Genomic DNA, 22,858 nt, shown 5'->3' with positions numbered 1-22,858 from the left:
CCATTAAAAAGTTCAAAAAAAGTACAAAAGTTACATATATACACTAACATTTATTTGCGTCAATTAAACCAGTACACTTAAGTCACCAAGAAATCTTTGCTTTAGATACAAATACTTGTGTCTCAAAACATCTGAAGGTATTGCTAACTGTTAAACCAGGATAATTTACACTACCTGATACATTACATCATGGAGTATATTTCATTCGAGAGTCATAGATAAGGTTGTAATGGGGACGAAGGGAGCCAAGATCTTCTATATGAATTAAGCTAAAAAACCAAACAGTGCCACTGCCAAAAATATTTTAATCAATGGTTCTATTATTTATTTTCAGCTTTTAAGGAAACGTTCAGAATTGCAACTTACCAGGATTATGATGAGTCACAGATTCTCCATTTTGAAATACATCTCCAGCCACATTCATTCTACCAGGATTGAAAGGTCCTACACCAGTCTTGGTCTGTGAAGTCAAAGATGGGGTGTATGTTTGCATATTAACACCAAAATTACTTGACTGCAGTCCGTTAGACACATCTCCCAAGTTGGCATTCTGCAGTGACGTTACATGTGTAATCATTAAGTTCATGTCACGCCCTTGAGCATTTTCTAAATGACCAGAGCTCACAGCACCTGTTTCTAATGTAGTAACATTAGCAATCTGAATTTCAGAGTCTGGTTCTGTGGTTATACCACTATTACCTATTCCTGAATTTACCTTACTTCTTGAAAAACTGGAAGCTGAGAATTCCGTATCGTTGGTTCTATTTTTACACTCTGGAAGTCTTCGTTCGTTAAAACTGGAAGCATTCTTCTCTTGTCCTTGATTTGTTTCAACATCTTCTTCATCATCAATAATAATAGTTTCACTTATACTCCCCTTCTGAGAATTTAAGTCTTTTGGAGGAGGAAGCATTTTGCAATCATTCCCTTGCAGTTCTTCACTTTTTGATGATGTAAACACAACATTCCTTTGATCTGCTATCAGTGATGTAGAATTTTGCGGAGGTTGTATAGGTTCAATAAAAACTACATCATCGTCATCTTCTATAGGTGAATTTTGGAATTTATTAGGTCTAGATACTAAAGAACCTGGTGGGCCTCCAAACGTATTTCCTACATTTGCAAGACCTGTTGCCATGGTGGTATTCCCTAGTAGACCAGGAGTATGTTCAGACAGTTCTAATCCTCCCAGAGGACTCGTGTCCATTCCAGATCTGCTGTTTAAAGAAAAATATAAAGCAAGAAAAAACACACCCAACTTCAGAGTAAGATATAACTTTTCAGTAACTGTTCTTAAAAATAACTACAGAATTAATAGTTCCAGATTTTACTCTTTCTTCTTCCTGAGATCATGTAAAGAAAAACCAAAGTTTCTCTGTGCTCTTCTTTGGATGTCTTAACATTCATTTACTTTCTAATCCTATACTGGGCAAAAAAGTACTGCCATCATCAACATTTCCCACACAATAGCTACACATCATTATGTTTAGCAATACACACATAGGAAATAGAATTTTTCATAGTATGTATTACATGATCCTGATTTCTCAGTCCCCTTCCCACTCACATCTACACACAGTGATCCTGTAACTCTGCTTTTGCTAGACTGCAAAGCAAGATCAAGTGTTAGACATGCAGAAAGAAAACTTGAATTCCTATGAAATTTCATTCCTATTAAAAGTTAGTTTCAATATAAATAAATTTATACAATAAAAGACTGATGCACATAGCAACCTAGCAAAGAAAACCAACTAACCAACACCCAACAACAACCAAAGAAACACTCCCAAGCAACATCATTTTGCGTATTAACAACTCTGAAATGTGACTGATTTTCCCCCAACCCTACACTACCAAAGCTCCTTAGGTGGCCCCAATATAAATCAAATACAGAAGTAAGCAAGAGATACAGAACTACTACACATAACAATAATAGATAATTATTGAGCATCAGAAGGTACACAACAACCTCTCATTTATAGCCACTACCAGAGGCAGCTCATTTGACATCCTGACTTACTACCTCATGTTCCACTGCAGCTTTCAACAACTTTCTGTCTTTTCTTTTTAAGAGCAAACAGTGCTTCCTCAGGCTCCATCACAACAGCTACTTTGCCTGGGGACTTTGTTTGCTTTTAGTAATTGTTCCGTTCAGGGAATCTGTTGTTTATTGTCAATTTTACCATTAATTTACAAAATTATAAAAGGCAACCTGAATATACTATTTCTGTACCTGTAATTCCAAACTGGTGTATAATTGGTGGTAAAGGACTTAAGACTTATCTAAAAAGCATCTGTATTAAAAACTGGTAAGTTAAATTGATCTTGATATACACAAGAAAAATACAGTTACATGATAATTTGGGTATGCCTTAGAGTATACAGCAATGTGTGACATCACTGAGATTTTGTTGAAAGGCTAGAAGTAGCTTTCTGTGCTTTTTTATAAATTCTTTATAAGGGAAGGTAAATAAAGGAAGTAGAAATATCCTGCTCATCAATACTTACCCATCCAGAAATCCACTGCAATCTGTTTACCTTAATAAGCTGCTCCAAGAACTTTTCTTTCCTTTGAGGAACCAGTCTTGTATTGACTTGCTGCCCTCCACAAAAGCACTGTGCTCTGAAACAGGGGTAAAACAAACATTAGGTATTCAGAACAGTTTCTTCATCTCAAACCTCTTCTACCAACTAAACTGACTTCCTTCTAAATTTACAGTTTAAGTTCAAACCTGACTTTCAGCACTATCATCCTACAACACTAGAAAGAGAATGTCAGTCTGTTGCTGCCACGTGTAAAGCAGCAACAGTACTGTTTATTTGAGATTTTCCACTCTGTCACATCACATTTCCAGAATTCTTTGTTTGATGATTTATAGATAGATGGAAAAAATACAGTGTTTGGTAAGAGACAGACAGACATACCTGCAATTAAGTAATCAAGCATTAGAATTAAGAAGTATATCTGCAATAGACTATTAAGGAAATAAATGGTTCAACTAAACTGAGCTACTGAGAAAAAAAACCTTAGCAGATATGTTTCTTTGCTTTTTAGCATTTCAACCTCCTTGATGCTTGTAGCAGAACATACTGTGGTAAAATTAAGATAGAGCAATATGAAAATTACAAAGCATGCATTAAAAATCAGGCTTTCAACGCAATATAAACCTTAAATTGCTAATAATTTTCAAATTGTATATATACACTGCAGTGATACTTAGCACAGATTTAGGCATTCATAGCTTATATTAACATGTGATCACTCACAAAGGGACTGAAAATGTTCAAAGTCCAGACCAGAACAGTTGTTCGGTTTCCCACACATGGCAGACATTTTTTAAAACACAGAGTATCAACTTGTGTAATTATATACTGTTTGAGGACAGCCCTTAAAAATTCTTCTATGCATTTACATTATTCGCATCCTCTTGTCTGTTAACTGCAGGGGGGGAAGGGAGGGGGACATGGGACAACAACCAAACAGCAAAGCTGTGAGCCAGATTAATCCTAGAAGAGAGGCGACCACCTTTTAATTCCTTCCTATGCTAGCCTTACAGCCAAATGCCATTATGTAATAGCATTTGAACTGCAATAAAGGTAACATTCAACTGGAATGAAAGAGGTTTTCTTACCAAAAAAAAAAAAGTATTATCAATGCAGTTGGCTTGTACCTCCTTGGAAATCAGTCAGTTACACTAAAGATTAATTTAATCCAATATTCTCTTTTACCTATCATCTTTTTCCCCTCTAGGGCTAAATAACTCAAAGTTAGATTTTCCTACATCTCAGCTTTTGCTGAAAAGAATTAATTCAGCTCATTGATTCTTAAAAAGTTTCCCAGGTTTATTCCATATATTTTCTTTCTCTACAAGGACAAAAGCATCACAAACACATAAAGCTTTATAAAAAGTTTTAAATATACCTGAACAGATGGGAGCAAAAAAGAAATGAGACTATGCCAAGACTGTACCTCAGGCCTGACTCAAACCTTTGCTATTCCTGTTTCAGATCTTTAGCAGAAAGACAGACTCAGGCTGTATGACAGTACATCCACATCATATGTAGCAGGTAAGACCCAAAACATGTATCTTTTTGCCTAAATGTATTTACTTTTTCCACAAAGGCTCTTAAAGATTTTAATGACTTGTATTTGTTAGGTATGACATAAAAATAAGAGAAGTTTGTGCTAAACTGTTCGTGCACAGTCATAAATAAAATCTGTGTATTTCCTCACAACTATCAACTCCTACCACTGCAAGATTCAGCAACAAAACTACCTCAAATATTTTTTTTTCCAAAAAATTTACAAAGTTAGGTAGCTTGTTTTCTAAAAACACTAGTACCCAGAAGAAACACAGAAACTACATAAGCAATATCACGGTCAGTATTTCTAAATGAAAAACTACCAAAAAAAGAATGATCCACATACAGAGTGAAAAGTACAGGTTTAGAATTGGAAACCGTGAAAAACCTCACACCTGTTAGCAGTGAATGATGTTTAACAATAGAAATACCATTGCTAGAAGCCTGTAAGATTGATTAGACTGATTACTGGATGTATTGTTGAGACTTGGGGAAAAAACAACAGAACACAAACTGGTGAGACTTAAGTCTGCAGAAAATACATGTTTCAACACTGCTGCAGAATGAGCTCAAGGCTTCGTAGTAGCTCACAGGCACCAAAATTACAGCTGGATGGAAACAGATGCACTACCAATATACAACTGCCCTTCCTGAATCAGGTTTTGTGTGTCCTCCTTTTAAATTAGGCTACATCACTCATGTATAAAAGTCTTCAATGCTGAAATAAATTACAATCCCACAGCTACATTTCAGGCTTAATTGCTAGAAAAAATAAAAGGCAAAATGCATCCTTTCTCTATAAGGATGGCAAATACTACAGCTTTTTAAGACAGCCAGCTAGGTAACGCTCCATAGACCAAGTCTTAACTCCACTGCTGAATGATAAAATAAAATTTTAAATTAATCATGTATTGAGAAGATTTACATGGGGGGTGTGTTTACCCCCCAAAAATTAATAAACAGCTCCACTTTAAGTAAAGCAGGAACTGGAATTTAAAAGCCTTTACAGTAAGTGCCATTAATGACACCTGGGATAAAGGTGACAGAAGAGCACAGTGGTTATGTGCACTTGGAGAAAAGTCACAAAAAAATCAAAAGAAGTCACTAAAATCCAGCCAAAACTACAGTTCCACTAACACAAGGCGCTTGAAACAGATATTCCAAGTAGGACCAGCATGTGCAAGTGCTTCCACATAAAGGTTAGAAGCCTATGAATAAAAAAAGGAAAAACTGAAAAACTGCTTTTGAGATAATACAGAAATGAGCCATCTTCAAAACATGAACAAAATTCAGTAAACAGTATTAACTAAGGTACAAACACAGGAACAAGAAGAGAGGAATTTATTTGCCCTAGTGCATGAATACCACTTTCTGCTAGGAAAGCACAGTATCCTAACTAAATTATTTACCTCAACAGGTACTGTGCTGCATTTAAAGCCCATATGCAAGCTAGAAGAAATATCATATTCGGGAGGAGAAGAGAAAATGCCCACAAAAACACACCACCACTGAATGACAACTCAGTCAACTGCAACCAGCAAGTAGGAAAGCCAACTCCTCCTGATCTAACTCTGAACCATACAACATAATTCAAGATGTAATTATCCAGGCAGCACTCAAGAAAAACATATTTAAATTCCCAGAGGAATTAAAAAGAAAACAAAAATAATAATTTATTACTTCAACATTTGACTTAAAAAATGAGAAAAACGTTAAGTGTGAGGAACGCAGTTAACAGAAACAAAATGGAGCAGCTAGGACAACTTCTTGAGAGCAAGAAGGCCATTTAAAAACTGACCAGATGAAGTCTACAACCAATCTAAAAAGACCCCCAAACCCCATAAAGACAAGATCAGGAAGTCTCTGAGCTAAAAGATGTTGGAATTATACACAAAACTTCCCCCAGTACGTTTGCCCTGTTATTTACCTTTTGCTAGGTATGCCTCTTCAAGACAGGCTGCTGAGCTATATCACAGCAAAGGTTTGTCTAAAATGTCATTTCTTGCCAATTTTACAATTGTAAAATTTTCTTAAAGAGTACCCAAGAAGCCTGAACCACAGCAGAAAACATGGAATAAACTCGTTGCATTGATGTTCAAGTAAGGAAAAGATCAGGGAAGACCACATCTAAGCTTTCTTTCTAGGGGTCAAGTCAGAGGAAAAATGTCTTATCGAAGTGCCAACAGAAGAGGATTTTAGAGCAAATCACTAAGGCAACATGGCATTCACTTGAGATTTCTAAAGTCAGTCAGAAATTTTATATTTCAGTATCTGTAACCAATTACTTAAGCAGAAAATGATAACAATTACCCAAATAATTACAGACTGCAGTCCTATCTCTATCACTGAAGAGCCTGATAGAAAGTACAACTGAGTAAATACGCAAGAGTAGTGTATGGGGAAAGAATTAACATGAATTTTGCAAAGGAAAGGTAATGCCTCAGAGGACTACTGGAGAAATCTTTTGAAGGATTCACGTACTTGTTGATCAGCCTTCATTAAACCAGTATACAGCACTTAAGACTTCCAAAAGGCATTAAAACATGTTCCTCACTGAAGACTGCAGTGGAAATTATCTATATTAAAAGATTTGAGAAAGAGTTCTCTGGGGATTTTTTAATTATATAAAGAGAAAAATATCACGTGTTGTTTGCCGTTATCACAATAAAGAGAAGTTACCAGAGGGGTTCCAAATTAAAATTATATAGGTCAACATACATAAATCAACCATAAGAGACAGTGACTACCTAAGTGACAGTTTCCTAATCATACAAAATTATTCACAGCAGCTGGAAACAGAAACTGGTTGTAAAGAGCTACAGAAGGCTACCACAGTGCTGAATGCTCAGATGGTATGGTAGGCAAAAATCATTAGTGATAAATGCAAGGTAATGAACAAGGAGAGAAGATTAACTACATACGTAGCAATTCCTCCAAAGTGGAAGTTTAAGATCCAAGTTGTAACTCTACACTCTTTCAAATCAAACCTACTCCATCACCAACAACCAAAGAGGAAAAACAATATAAAAAAAAAAAATCAAGAACAAAACAGAACACATTTGTCACTAAAGCAAGATGTTGGTAAATTTTTTATCATGAGATGTTCAGGTCACCCCCTTCTCAGAGAAAAACAGATGAGTTACATGAACAATTTATTCTAAAGGCAAAGTCTTCTTATTGGAAGAGAAAGATGATAAATCTGCAAGGGGAAAAAAAAAAAAGATATAAAGCTATGCCTAGTGTCTTACCACACAATAAAACAAAAAGGCACCCAGTGAAGTAATTAAGTAGCTTTGATAATATATTGCACAGGAAAACATTTTCTTTTCTCAATTGTGACAGTCGCTGCTGTAGGCAGCTACAGAGGCCAGAAATGCACCCAGCTCAAAAAGCATTAGGGGAAACATGAAAATAAATGCACTGATGACTGCTAAACACTGTGGTCCAAAAGCAACTCCATGAACACCAGCCAGCTGCCAAAAACCAGAAAACATATGCAGAAAAATCATGCTGTAACTGCCAGATTTGTGTTCCTAGACATCACTGTCGCAGACAGGACACTGGACTATCTACTAACTTAGTACAGCAATTAATCTAACCTAGTAGAGGAATAATAATATTTTTATATGTAGAAGAAAAGTCACTAGCCTCACGAGGCTTTACACACCCAACATTTGAATTTTGGCCTATAGCTGTCAGGCTGACTTCAGTTGGAGGATGGGTGTCAACATTTAGGCAAAATAATCAAGCAAAAGACTAATGTGAACAAGCCTCCATGTTCTGTGAGGCTATATGGTTCTAATGATCAGTTCATGACCCTGGTATTTCTTTGACCATAACATCATTTAATTCCTTAATTCAGCTACTCCAAAGAATTCTTATCCTTCTTTATTACAGAAAGTCACTTTTTATCACCAGACTTTTTGCAAGTCTGATGATCAAAAAGTCAGTTTATTGCAAAGACTGTATGCTGCTATCAAAAAGCTTTCTAGCTTAACAATATGCTGTAATGTCTTGCTACAACTCAGGAATGTTCATTCCCTACGCAATCAGATGCAACCTATACACCATGGCTTTCTTGGGGTATAAACCACCAACTGAACCCCAGTGCCTGACTGAACATATGCCACAGTTCATCCCAAAAGCGGAAGTAAACCAATTAAAATCACCTTTTTGTAGCAATTTAACACTACAACTGAGGCAGTCTAATAGCCCAACTAGACCAACCCTTAAGTACTTAAAAGTGCTAGAAAAGCAGAAATAATCCAACATTTTTAAAGGGCTGCCATTTAAAACAGCTTGAAGATAAATCTGAATGCTGCTACTGCAGTCCAGTCTCAATTTGGGTAGAAAATAATATATACTGCATATGGACAAACATCTACCTATGTGATTAGAACTCTATGTTAGGGGGAAAAAAAAAAAAAAAAAAAAAAGGAGTTGCAGGGCCCTTCTGGGTCATCCGGCACACATTCAGCATTTTTTGTTGTGGGTTTTTTGGTTTTGGTTGTTTTTTGGGTTTTTTTGAGGGTTTGGGGTTTTGTTGTTGCTTGTTGTTTTGTTGTGGTTTTTTGTTTTGTTTGGGTTTTGGTTTTTGGGTTTTTTTGTGGGTTTGTTGGTTTTTTGGTTTTTTTTTTGGGGGGGTGGGGTGGGTGGTGTCCCTCTTTATATCCTTCCTGAGGGATTATCTAGTCAGTCAGTGTTTTATGCTCAGATAAGACTCAGATATGTGGTGGCTCTGATTTACTCTCAACTCGTACATCTTCAACTTCAACGGAAGATTTAACACTTCTGAAGGTCCACTTAGCTATCAGGCCCACAGACTTATTTTGTTATGCTATCAGGTGGCACAGCTATTTCTGCAGCCACACATAAAACAAGACAAAAGTTGATCCAGCTGACAAGAGACTTGCCTGCTAGAGTCTTTTCCAGCCAGATCAGTTTCCCAAAACAAAAATTTCTGTGGGACAACACTAACAGCTGTGCTGTACAGAACCTGAATGTAGCAAAGTTAGTGCCACAGCTCTGAACTTCAGTGTGGAGATCATTTTAGCAGACAGGATTGTAGTGACAAGCTGAAAGCCACAACTGAACTGCACTACCCTGACAGCAAGTACTGTGTAAAACACTCCAAAACACACATGCCAACTGATAATGAAGCAAGCAGTGACAGACTGAGTATTAAAATGTGTATATCCACTTGTCACAATCAGTAGGGTATCTGGAATGTGAAAGACTTTAAAACAAACGAAACATACTACATGTAAGGCCTCCATGAATCAAGGATTTCATCACTCTACCAGCTTCACACACAAATCATGCCAGCGAGTTCACCGTAATTTGCATACTTCAAGCTAAACTCAAGCACAAGTATTCACAACATCAAAGTAAAACAAAGGTCTTTCTTAAAGTACTACACACGTTAATTATAAATATTAACCAAGAGTCTGAATAACATTTAACACTAACCCATCAATGTATTTATATTGCTGTTTCATCAGAACATAGGTAAGAGTTTTCAGGAACAGGGTACTAAATTGAGGTCCACAAATCTAATCTATCCCTTCTATCATTACAAAAGCCTGAGATCTCATTACTTCAGCATAGACACAACTCTAGAATTTTATTTTCTAGAACATTTGCAGCTGCTTCAAATTTCATTCTTTCCTCAGATTTTCAGGAGTTGCATGGATGGATTGGAGAAATTAGCTTACCAAGATTCATTATGTAACACTCAAAATGTGTTGTTACACAAATTTCAGAAAATTTAAGGTAAAAAAAGCACATGCCCACAAAGACCTGTAATCCAGCAAAGACAGCATCTAAGAACGGTAAAAAGCCAAGAGCTACATAGTGAAAGAAGTACTTTGAAGCAGCTGAGGAAGTTTTGGTTTTATTCAGAAGATAAACTATTTACACACAAACTAAAGCTTACTGAAAACATGCAAACTTCTACATCTTAACTGCACTGCAGCCACCAGTGTTACATGTGAATGCTGACATCTGGTTTCTAACTGATGCTTCCAGGCACATTTGAATACCTTTACTTAATACAGCCTCTTCCTTGAGTCTTCCTACTCAACTAGTGCCAAGAATTGCTCCCCTGTATGCATGAAAAGAATCAAAATTCACGACCAAACACAAACTTGATTCTGTGCAGGGTCAATCTTGAATGCAAGCATATCCACACCAAGCACTTACCATTTTCAAGATTACTCATAGGGGAATAAGCAGCACTTGGCATAGCAATTCATGGCAAATCAAAATCACAATGTTGACATGTAAGTTTTAGGGTAGCCATACTGACATGTATCTCCCCCTTATACACACACTTAAAATATATTTTATGGCTGTTTCATCATGAAAAGGTGCTGATCAGCAAGAACATAGCTCCACTGCTAGCCTTAAAAGCCATTATATGTAATGTGGTCGACAGTACATTTTATCTCTCTACTACTCAAGCAGCAACATGCTGCTTAAGGATATCCTTTATTATAAGTGGAATAGAAAGGTGAAACAAGACAAACAACCAAAAGGAGCCACAGAAGAAGTTAAATCTAAATGCTTTTCTATTACTTATATCCAAATGCATATCTATTTCCAGGAAAGGAGGTAACACTAGACCACAGCAACAGACTTGAAAGATGACCTAAGTGGAAAGGGAGCAGTACAGTAAGAGCAGAGAATCATTATGCTAAAGATAGGAAAATAGGAAAAGGGCAAGTAAAATACTGAAAAATAAGAAGGAATAGTAGAAAGTGGCCTCAACACAGCATTCAAAGAGGCCAAATTGTCATTTGAGGTATCTTAACTTTTAAAAAAGTAACTTTTATTAGGAAAAAAATACATACTGAATGGCTAGATCAGAAACAGATCTGAGAATAGTAAAATTATTTAGATGTCTGGACTGGGCAGTGGAATACAGGCCACAGATAAGCGTCATAGGTCACAGCACACATTTCAAAAACATGCCTTACTCTGGCACCACAGGGACCAATGAAGATCAATTGAGAATTCCAATCTATGAAGTCCCTAGCTTTTGCCAGCATTCAAGAAAGTAAATTGAGATAGTAATACACAAAATAATCTCTTTAAAACAGCATTTATTACAGGTTGTAGGAAGCATGGTCGGAAGCACTCTGTTAACAGATGTATTACAGCAAATGCTACAAATTTAGTATAGATACTAATGAGAAAAGGCTCTGTAACTAAGCAAATACTCTATTTCTCTGTCTTTCGTAAGACGTATAGTTGCATTGGCTATACTTTTGATACAACTGTATCATGATTATAGTGACTATACTAATCTATAGGCACCCAATATACAGAAGTAGCAGGTAATTTTTGAATTTGTAGAATTACAAGAAACTGGGGATACAGTTAATCACATATAAACCAATCAAATCTGAAAAAAACCAGAAACAGGAACTCTTAAGTGTGAGAGGATGAGGTCTACTAGATCTCATGCATCCTGTACAACACTACATGTTCAGAAACAGACCAATTTATTAACTACAGTAATGCTAATTCTTTTAAGACATTAGTCTTTCCTGTAAAATACACACACACCCTTTTTTTTCCCCGTCAGTATATTAAGTGTAAATTAAAAACACAGTTTTAAAAACAGTATTTCATGCATTTACATTTTATTAATAATTTTACCCAAACAGCACAAGTTCTTATTTTTTGTATTAGTTTTCTTCAAATTAACTACAGTAAAGCACTGCATATCAATGGAGAGCATCTTCCTGGTCACTAAATGGTATCAGACTTAGCTTAAACACTGCAAATTTAATAGAACTGATGTTGTAAGGGACCTCTGGGTATCACCTTATCAATTCCACCACAGCTTAAAGCAGTGATAACTTAAAAATTAGACCTGTCTTTGAAGTTAAGTCAGGTTGTTAGGGTTATATCCAACAGAACTTTGAATATCTACAGGGACATGGGTTTCCCAGCCTTTGGACACCCGCTTCCAGTGTTTGATTATCTTAGCTATTCAGAACTTCCCTTGTTGCAACTTACACCCATTACCTGCCAATCTATCAGTGTGCATCTCTGAGAAGAGCCTGGCTTCATCTCCTCTATACTTTCCCATTAATTAGTTGAAGACAGCAGTAACATGTCCCTCCAGCCTTCTATTTAGACTGAAGACACCCATTCCTCTCAGCTTTTCCTTCCTTGTTATATGCTCCAGCCCTTGAAGCTGGTGGCCCTCCACTGGGCTCACTCCAGTGTAGCAGTATCTTTATTATAACAGGTTCTACCCAAAACTGGACTAAACACTAATGGTCTCCCAAGTATCAAACAGTGGGGAACAACCACTTCCCTCAAACCGCTGGCTACAGTATTGCTTAATGCAGCCCAGTATGCTGTCTGCTTTCACTGCTGCAAGGCTGCATTATTCATCTTCAACTTGCTGTTTGCCAGGACTACTCAAAGCTGCTTTCCATCCCATCCATGCCCAGCCTGTACTATCCCCATACATTCTGGAAACAAAGACACTTTACTACTTGTCAACAAGGACTTTTAATGTTATTCTTCATTAGTCCTTCCTCTTAGTTCATCGGGATTTTTTAAATTTTTATTTCTAACTAGCATGCAGTCTGCATTAGTATACATGCATCCCACGAAACAATTAACTGCATGGGTAACCAGTAACCGTCATGCCTAATGGCACACCCAAATTCCCAGTGCCTGATCACACAAATCTTTTTTACTACTGTTTTTAAAATCCTTTATTTTCACTTTTGCATGTGCTTAGAAAGAGGGAAAACTGTCATGCCATCATTTTTAAATGAGTAAGAAGTTTGTAGACAGACCATTTTCCTTGCCTTTAACAATAACTAACATCAGTTAGTAGTCTCAAACAAATTTTTCATCCCTGAAAAATACCCAAGCTAACAACCTGATATTTTGGCCCAGTATGCACAAGCTTCTTCAACACAATTTACCTGCAGTGATTAACGTGCAATGCATCTAGTAATTCAGAACAAGGAACACCAAATTTAAGAGACTACGTGAATACTATGCTACATATAGAAGGGAAACCCGCGTATACTGTGGCCAAGTAAACAGCCAATGAAGCTAAAGTGTAACAAAGGAAAGAAAATCTTACCATCATAAACAAAATGAAATAAAAAAAGGAAGTGAAACAAAAGAAAAAACAACCACAAAATAGTTCAAGTTATATGCTGAGGTAAGGCTGACGGAATATGGGATCCAAGGCAAGAATGGATGCAGTCAGCAAGACAAGTATGATAGGTTTTCACAGCTGCACCTGCTGGCTGGCTGCAAGTTACGTTATGCAGTTAAGACTCCAGCTTATTGAATCAGCGTTAAAAAGTAAAAGGTGGCTTTATTTTTAAACAGTAAGATGCATATTGTATTTGCTGCAGTTCCACAACAATAAAGCACACCCAGTCTAGGAAAGGACTACTGTGGTTTTGAATTCCCACTCCTCTCTCCCACTTTCTCCAGCACAACTCTTTCTCCCTGTTTGTGGGTCCTAACAGCCAGTCAGTCCATCATAGAGGCTAACATGGTAGAAAGCTAAAATACAAAGACCAGAGCAAACAGCCACACCTACGCAGTCCCCCCCAATAAAAATGTCATTGTGATGATTCATGGAGCTACACTGACTCCCAAGACAAGAAATAGAAAAGGCCAGTGTTGGTACAAAGAATAGAGGACAACGACAACCCTAAGTGAGGCTGGTTTAAACATTATGCAACCAAGCCTATATGCTTATTCAAATTTAACCCCATGAAATATATATATATATATATATAGCATTTGTTCTAAGCCAATATTGTCTTTTAGGTCCAAATCTGCAACTGGGATAAACACCTGCAGAACATAAAATGTACTCCAAGCCTTAAAACAAAAAATCTATTTAACATTGCTAGTGGGTGGGAAGCTTTTCAAATAATCTTTAAACTTTTGCCTACAAAGAAGAAAGCAATGCTTCAATAAAGTATTTCAACTTTTAGTTAACCCAACTCTTAGTTATCCTACCTGCTTAACGGTTACACACTGTTGCCCATCTGAATTTGTATTGCTCAAGTAATAGTCAGCACTCAGAAATTAAGCCTTTAACATTGGGGAGGCAGGAAAAGCACCCTGTTATCTAATACTTTATTGGGCACACAGTCTCCTAGACCAGGATTAAGTCACACCCTAACCTATTCTCTTTTAACTGAGGAATCAACTGCATTTCTTAAGTCTGTTAATAGCAAGTTTTCCACTCCTTAAGTCATTCTTGTAGGTCTTCCCCAAACTCTCCAATTCTTTTTAATTATTAATAAATGCTGGCCTTAGTTCAGATCATAATTGCTATACTATACACAGTATTAGACCATCTCAATATTTCTATTTGTTAATTCTTTGGCTAGAAGTATACATAATGATGGCCAAACACAGTAAAAAGGGCAACAATTCCAAGATACGTCCAACATTGATGCCTGGTAAAAAACAGCCAACCAACTCCTGTTGCGCTTTCCATTTTCAGTCACTTCTAAATTGCAAGTATTTTTTTGTTAGATGTATGATAGAGAAATTCTTACCTAGCCTTTCTACATGCTACTTGGCTTCTTTAATGAGGCACTATATTATATATAGTGCCTCATTATATATTATATAGGGCTACAGCTTGATATATCCTCACTACCAGAACAAAACTTCACCTTCTGAATGACCATTTTCCAAAAGTAACACAACCACCACCACAAGGCAAAACAAAACAAAGAAAAAAACCCCCAAACCCATGCACACAGAAACACTAGCTTTTAATTCAAAAGTTGTCTGGTAAATTCTTCGAGCTTAGGAAGAATTCTTAAATGTATACAGGTTGGTATATTAATCATTCATTCTTACTCAAACAAAATGATGTTATTTCAGGTATAACAGAATACTAGATCTTGTTCCCCTTTCCACACACACATATGTTAAAAAATAAAAATTTAAAATAACACTAATACCACACCCAGATACATCACAACTCTTATCACAGGCTCCTAGGAGCCAAAGTTGCAGACCCCATTATGCTAGCCACTGTACAAACACAGAGTAAGACTGTTCAGAGCAAACAACCTAAACATAAGGGACAACAGATGGAGAGAGCCAAAAAGGATAATGCAAGGAAAAAGCACTACCATAAACAACAGTTAGATTTAGTTCTTGTTCGAAGGATGGTGTGTTCCGAGTCCCAGAGTGACAGGAAATGTGGTGGTTTGGTCTTGGTTTTGGTAGGCTTTGTTTCCTAAAGTTAGCTTCTTCTGCATTACCTAGCTTGCAACTGCTTTAAAGGGTGCACACAGGGAACTTCTCCAAGCATGAGGAGCATCACAGGAGAATGAACAACTGTTTAACTGCCCGTGATCTCACTTTATAAACAGCACTTAAAATCTCATCAACAATGCAAAAAAACATAGGTCAAATCCTTCACAGCTAAACCCCAATTTCAAATTAAAGGCAAGTAACCCGTTACTTTTACAACCATGAAATGTAAGATGCAAAAAAACCAGACAGCCAAAGCAGAAGGCAAGGAAAGCACTCTTGTTCAGGATTCTGAATCCATTATAAACAGAGCAGGATCATTTTTACCACAACCATAAGGAAAACTTTACCACAAAATACAGAGATCAAAGGCAAGGTATGAGATTTAGTCATGTGATTTACTAACACAACTAAGTAACAAACAATTTAATAACAACTAAAAGACAGCTTAATATGTGGAAGGAATCTGCAGTCTGTAGAAGAGTAGCATGTACTGTGTTCAAAACAAGGCTAGATTACAGGCTCAAACGAAAGATGTCATGACAATGCTGTCCACAAGTGGCAGACAGCACTGAGAGGTTTCCTTTTGGGGAGGAAGGATTGCCTTTGCAATAGTAGTCTGAGCTCAAGGCCAGGCATCCACAAAGAGAAGTCATAAGCACACAGAAATTTAACTGGTATAGAAGGCAGCAAGTCTAGAAGAGAGAGATTTGAAGGTCACTCACATGAGATGATAGCTGGGTTTATGAATGAGATTAACAAAATAACTTTTAGAGAAATTTGATGTAGTACTAGGGGTAAATGCCAAACTGGAGAGGTCTTACAGGGATCTGACCAAAAGGAATTCCAGAACAAAGTAAGGTTTTCACCAAGGTTAAATTTCCAAGAGGACCAATAAGAAATTAAAAAAAAAAAAAAAGAGAGAGAGAGATGGCTGCATTCGTGAGTGGGCTTTTGTTTAAAGTTCAGTATGGTTATATTGCACGAAAGAGCCTAAAGGAACACAAGATGCCAATATGCTTCCAACAAATGTCTGCAGGAGGAAAACAAACAGGTTAAGAGTGACCACAAGCCATAACAGTCCTAAATTAGGAAACCGTGCACAGTTATTCTATGGGTTATGCCCAATTCAACCATCTTCTTCCAATGCCATCTTTCACAAAAGAACTGAGGAAACTTCATGCAGAAACCAATACCAACACTTCCATAATGCCACTGTCACCTCCTAATTATCCACTTACTTTGCTGGCCGCCCAAGAGTTAGATTGGCAAGCTATGGATCAAGTGTCTAAGCAGTTGTTGTCCTATCAGTTAACAGACTGTGCAACCAAGTGTACATCGTTACTTTGCACAATCTATTAAACAGGGGGAAAGGCGGAATTAAGATGACATCCTGCTTAGCATGTGTCAGAAAGTATTACAACTGATGAGTAGGGACTATGCCTTGATAGACTTTTGTACAGCACTAGGTGCACAAATTTAGGTATTATGGCTTTTAGAAGTTAGAGAGATACAAACTGAATGATTCCTACACTCTTGTAAGAGTTAAGGAAAAAGTTTATGAACCTTCACATACAGTTAAGTACAGAGTGCTTAATTCATTTATTTTAGTATATTACTGCTTCACTTTACCTAAGTGTTAAGTATTTTAGACACCTAAAACTATTCCTTCTGCGCAACAGCAATGCATGATTGAGTAGTCTCATCTCAGACAAACAAAGCAAATGAAAAACACACCACAATCCCCTTGTGCTACTGACAGTGTGGTTGGGGAAAGCACTGGTAATACCAAGTACATGTCAAACCATTACTGCAGCTACTCTGCTCGGAACACTAAACACTTGCTTCTGCACCCTTGTCTCAGTGATGAGGGGGCAGAGAAGGAAGCTATGGTGAAGGCAGCTCCAAAAAACTTGGGAACCACATACAAAGATGGAGTGCTTAAGCATTAGGACAAACTTCAAAAGCGTAAATACCCTCCAAACACAGAGCAGTTTGAAAAACACATTGGTGGCAATCACATCACTGTTAACCTCACAAGAATTAATAATCTCTGTTAATTTTATTTATGTTGCACTACTAAAACCAGAATTTGTCCTATGAATTATAACCACTGATTGAAATAATTTGTTTCAATAGCAAACTGGAGTAAGAAAACAACTTTCATCATTGACATGTCCAATCCATGAGCTACCTCAGATGAAAGCATGAGAATCCCTCAGTGGACAGTTACGATCTAATCTGTCTATAAAGGACAGTCGTTGATCTCATTATTGCAACCACTGATGTTCTCATCCTTACAGACACACAATCAATACAATCAAAACTTTTTGTATGTGTGCGTGAATCCTATTAAAGTCTAGTGGCACAGAGTTTAAATACAGGTTTTGTCTTAAAATTTATAATTTCTGGAAGCTCACAGAAGACAAAAGCCTTAAACTGCCGAAACAACTGAAGTATAAATAAGTGGCATTGAAATCACAGAATCATTTGGGTTGGAAAATACCCTTATGATCATCGAGTTCAACCATTAACCTAACTCTACCAAGTAAATCCACCACTAAACCACATCCCTAAGCACCACATCTAGACATCTTTTAAATACCTTGAGGGATGGTGACTCAAGCACTTCCCTGGGCAGCCTGTTGTAATCCTTAACCACCCTTTCAGTGAAGAATGTTTTCCTAACATCCAACAGAAAGCTCTCCTGACACAGTTGGTGGCCATTTCCTCTCATCCTATCACTTATCACATGGGAGAAGACATCAACATCCACCTTGCCACAACCTCCTTTCAGGCAGCTGTAGATAGTGATAAGGTCTCCCCTAAGCCTCCTTTTCTACAGACCAAGCAACCCCGGTTCCCTCAGCCGCTCCTCATAGGACTTGCTCTCTAAACCCTTCACCAGCTTCACTGCTCTCCTTAGGACATGCTCCAGCACCTTTATGTCTTTCTTGCAGCGATGGGCCCAAGAACGAACACAGTGTTCAAGGCACAGCCTCACCAGTGCCGAGTATCGCTTCCCTAGTGCTGCTGGCCACACAATTTCTGATACAAACCAGGACACTACTGGCCTTCTTGGCCACCTGGGAACAATGCCACCTCATATTCAACCAAGCCAACCAGAGCAGCAATGAATGTTCCTTAGCCATCTCAGTGGGATTAACAGATGGAGATCCACACTACAGCACAGACACAAGGCTTGCTGATGCATTAGAAACCACAGAAGCACCTCGTAACAGTCACATAGGAATTAGGGCTTTTCCCCAAAAACAGGCGTCAGGCTCAACAGCCCAACTGAAGTGCATCTATACCAGTGCACACAGCATAGGCAACGAAGAGGAGGAGCTGGAAGCCATCATGCAGCTGAAAAACTATGATATAAAATCAATATAGTCAAAGTGTTAACTGAAGAGGACATAGCACGCAACTGCATTCCAGAAGTCTCACACTGCTCCCAACTACCTTAAATTTCTCTTGTAAGTACAAAACACTACCTGATAAACTTATAAATCTTTGTCCAAATGAAGAATTTTAATACTAACATCTAAATCAAGCAGATCATTCATATACCAAGTCAGCATCTACTGCCAGCCATATTTGGCAGCAACATGTGGGGCAGGCTACAAGTATGGAAGAAAAGCTAAGTTTCCTCCAAACTCTAATGTCTCAGAAACCCAGTTATCCTCCTGGAGCATTCACCTAGCAGAATTAAATCACTAAAACAAAGGTAAAAAGAAGTTGCGAAAAAGGCACTTTCAGCTGTTGAGTTAAACTCAAGAATTCCAGCAGACAACAAAACTCCTGTAACATACAGGGCCTTAGGAGCCTCATAAGGCAAGCACTACCTCAAACTTCTCAGGAAGGACAGCTTACTAGTCTTTCGAACTCTTCTGAACTTCAAATCTCAATCCCTTTCCACAGCTAGCTTAGGTTCATTGTTATTTGTGATGTACCGGTCTCCTGGAAAAAAGAAACAGTTACCCATGAACCATGGATTTTCCACTGGCAACTATACTTGATATAAATTCTTCACAGAACTCCTTATTCTGCTTTTGTTGCAGGGTATATAAATTGGTTGCAAACTCTGACACAAAATGATAGAACTTCAGTAATTCTGTATTTAGTCCTTGAAACCAAAATGAAAGCTACTGTAGCAATGCAAGACTGTTCATAATGCTGCTGGATGAAAACACACTAACAACCAACAAGAAAAAAAAAAGCCAGAAAAAAATCTGAGAAGTTGTATTGATTTTGGTTCCACATCCCTCTGTATACTTGAACAAGCTCTGTAGAAGACAACAAAGAAATTTGCTTTCACTTTTTCACTGGCATTTGTACATACTTGCTAATGCAAATCCCTCTTAGTATATTATCCCAGGGTAAGCAACAGCAGAATGTGATCATATATTTGGGGTCAAAGAGGATTAATAACATAAATACAAAGCAAATTTATTAGATACTCCAATTAAGAGTCTTTTCTTAAAACATGTTATTTAGTTAACTACCTAATAACATCCCATCATCGTCTTCATTTCACAAACCGTGGCGGAGGAGTTTGGTTCCTGGAGCCGACTTTGCAGCAGTGAGCACTAAATACACTCCCTCACACAACAGCATGGCCTACCACGTGCCATAGATACACTTTTTACCTCCAGCCCTGTGCTAAAGAAAAGACTGTACCACCACCACTATAATTGGAGGAGGACAATGTGCCATCTACCAGGATGCTTTTGTGCAAGATGTTAGTGTAATTCACAAACCAGCTGGCAACTGCTTATTGAGGTTTACTGAATCTTAGCTATACAGCTGTTCTTGGCAGTATTCTCATCTTTTCATAGGCAGTCACATAAAGCTGCAATATTTTTTTTCAAACCAGCTCCAGTACACAACATCCTTTTTCACTCCCTTCCAACACAACAGCTTTCCCCCTTCCAAAGCATTATTTGCCTTGATTGCTCTTAAGAGTAACTTTTTTAACATGAAGAAGCATCAGAAAAAGCAGAATAGCCATTAGACGGGAATGAATAATGAATCGGAAGTAAAATCAGATGGTTGCCTTACATTCAAGACATGGCACGAGTCAAAAAATTACAATTAAAATTTAAAAATTACAGTAGTAAGTCAAGGTTTAGGACAGACCACTTTAATAACGATAACAGGCCATTGAAACTCTTAGTGTCTTTAATGAGGTCGGTAATTTTAGCAGCTCAGAATAAATCCAAATTTGACGCCTTCCTCCCAAGGTTTTGCAGAGAACCACTTCTTCTTTGTATATGTAAGCCACCAAAAAGTGACAAAGAAAGTTGCAAGCTATGCAAATCTGGGAAATCTACTATGAAATATGGTAAGGGAGGGGGGAAAAAATGTTTCAAGATATAAGTGGTGGGGAAGACTACAATACCTGAACCCTGTAGCCAAGTGAAGAACCCAAAGCGCAAGACAGGCACTGCCTTTTTGTTTTGTTCTCCGGCTGCACATTACCCACCCGACCTGCCGGGGCCGGCTGCGCTTTCCGCGGCGGCCTCTAGCGGCGACAGCCCGCGGACGGCGGCCGCATCCGAACTCAAGAGCCCCTAAACCTCTCCCCATGCGCACACCGCCTTACTTTCTCCTTCGATGCACTACTCCGCGATTTCAGAATCCCCCGTGCAGGAAAAGAAAACCCCTGTCGTTAAAAGGGGCACAAGCCAGAGTCAAATTACACCCCAATCCTACGGCATGGGTCCGGTAATCTGCCTCTTTAGCTGAGATCAACACCCAATAGAGATCACAACCTGCTCTGAAAATCCCACACAGGTGAAACACCAAAAACGCCCACTGTTAAGAAGCTGTGGGTTTCCCCAGTAACCTCCAACTTTTTGGGGAAGGGGCAAAACAGATGGCTCAGAAACCCCACCAAGGCACATAAACTGCCAATGGCGACCAACAAAATCACCCAAGCTAATCTGCGGGCGTAAAGAACCAATCTCAACTCACAAAGAGAGGACACTGGCGTACGCTCCACAAATTGCTGTGTTATTTTAAACCTCTCATTCTTCTTCTTAGCTTCAAGATATGCAGGGCACAGGACTGGAGAAAGAGGAGGGGGAAAAAAAATTAAAAGATGGCTAAAGGTGTCTCGTCACGGATTTTAATACACGCTCTAAAACTCTAGAGGGCACCCGAAATATGCCCTCCCCCTCCCTCCCGAGCCGGGTAACGTGAGCAGCGGCAGCAACCCGTCGTCTGCTTGCCTGCTTGCCGGAGTTGGTATTGCAGGAGCGATGTCTGCAGCAGCAGCGCCCACCCCGAGGAGGAGCCGCCTCACAGCCATTACTGGGGCTTCGCCCCAGGGCAGCAGCTGCTGGACCCAGGAATTTCCCCACCCAAGCCTGGAAGCCCCTCCTTCTACCCCTGCCCCCGAAGAATATTGGGGGGTGGGTCAAGCCCTCTCGAAGCAGGTCTAGCAGAGGCAGAAATGGATACATAAATAGCACTCACAATGGAGCTCCCTCTCCTTGTTGGTCTCTGCCAAGGCTGCACCAAACTGGGCTGGAGCCTAAGGGAAAGACACGGGGTTAACAAGGGGCAGCGAGGATCAGGCAGCGCCCCCGAGCAGCGTGTCCTTCGCCTCGCCAGGGCAGGTACCGCCTGCATCACCCACCACTTCCCTCTAATCCCAACCCTTCAATAAATAAATAAATACATACTGCCCTCCCCGGGGGCGGCGGGGTACCCCTCGAGCACTCCCACGCCGTCTGTCCCCGCTGAAGGAGGCGGGGGGTGGGGGGGACACGACGACGACAAGGAGCGGCCCCGGGCGCAGCTGCACCGGGGGCTTCTCCGCGCGAGTGCACCCACAGCGGGAGCGAATATTACCTGCTAACTTGCCTAAGGGGCCCTGAACCGGCGCCCCGGGGGGTCGCGGGGCCCTCAGCACCGGCGCCTCTGCGCCCTGCGAGCGCCTCGGCCCCCCACACGCTCCCGCGGCAGTTGCCCCCGGTCTCGGGTTTGCCCCCCTGCAGTCGGCCAGCAGCACTGCCGCCTCCTGTCCGCCATTAGAGAGACCCAGCCAAACAATACGGGAGGGGAGCAGCGACGGCGGCAGGATCCGCGGAGCGCCGCGCAGGGGAGGGAGGCACCCGCGGGGGGGGGCGGGAAGGGGGGGGCGAGGGCGGTGGGTGGGGGAGACACCGGGGCAGAACAACAGCCGAGGGCCCGGCGGGGAAGGGAGGGAGGGAGTTAAAATAGGAGGCGCTAAAACAGACCCGGCCCTTCCCCCAAATGCCCCCGTCCCCCCTCAGGGCCGCCCCCGGGCGCCCCCCATTTACCCCCATCGCCCACCTCCGGGCCACGATGGTTACCCGCGGGACTGTCGCCGCTGCCGCCCGCGTCCCCGTCGCCGCGAGCGGTGGCGGCGCGGCGGCGACAACACCGTGGGGTACTTCACCCGGGTAGCTCAGAGGTACGGCGGCTGCTCTCCCATCCCCGCCCTGGGGGCAGTTCCGCGCCGCCA

General features: G+C 39.8%; 1 protein-coding gene across 21 annotated transcripts in view; it reads right to left on the bottom strand.

Annotated features, from left to right (window-relative positions):
- Positions 1 to 22,858, bottom strand: part of ZMYM2 (zinc finger MYM-type containing 2) — a 117,421-nt gene that overhangs the window by 68,838 nt on the left and 25,725 nt on the right. For 6 of the 21 annotated variants that reach the window (XR_013926346.1, XR_013926347.1, XM_080377227.1 and 3 more), the window contains exons 2-5: positions 21,844 to 21,901; positions 2,509 to 2,623; positions 716 to 1,217; positions 367 to 460 (exon numbers count right to left, since the gene is read on the bottom strand). Coding sequence is in view for 18 of the 21 variants with exons in the window: in XM_080377227.1 (XP_080233353.1) it covers positions 367 to 460; positions 716 to 1,207 (586 nt within the window). In the remaining 3 variants the exon portion in view is untranslated. Of the gene's footprint in view, positions 1 to 366; positions 1,218 to 2,508; positions 2,624 to 19,208; positions 19,324 to 21,339; positions 21,433 to 21,843; positions 21,902 to 22,221; positions 22,598 to 22,686; positions 22,835 to 22,858 lie in introns of those variants that run through there. The other 15 variants (XR_013926348.1, XM_080377224.1, XM_080377220.1 and 12 more) reach the window with 12 other exon arrangements.

This window comes from Falco punctatus (assembly GCF_963210335.1).
Source record: "Falco punctatus genome assembly, chromosome: 2".
Lineage (NCBI taxonomy): Eukaryota > Metazoa > Chordata > Aves > Falconiformes > Falconidae > Falco > Falco punctatus.
Note: the sequence above shows the minus strand (reverse complement) of the source record. Positions and strands in the feature narration are given on the sequence as shown.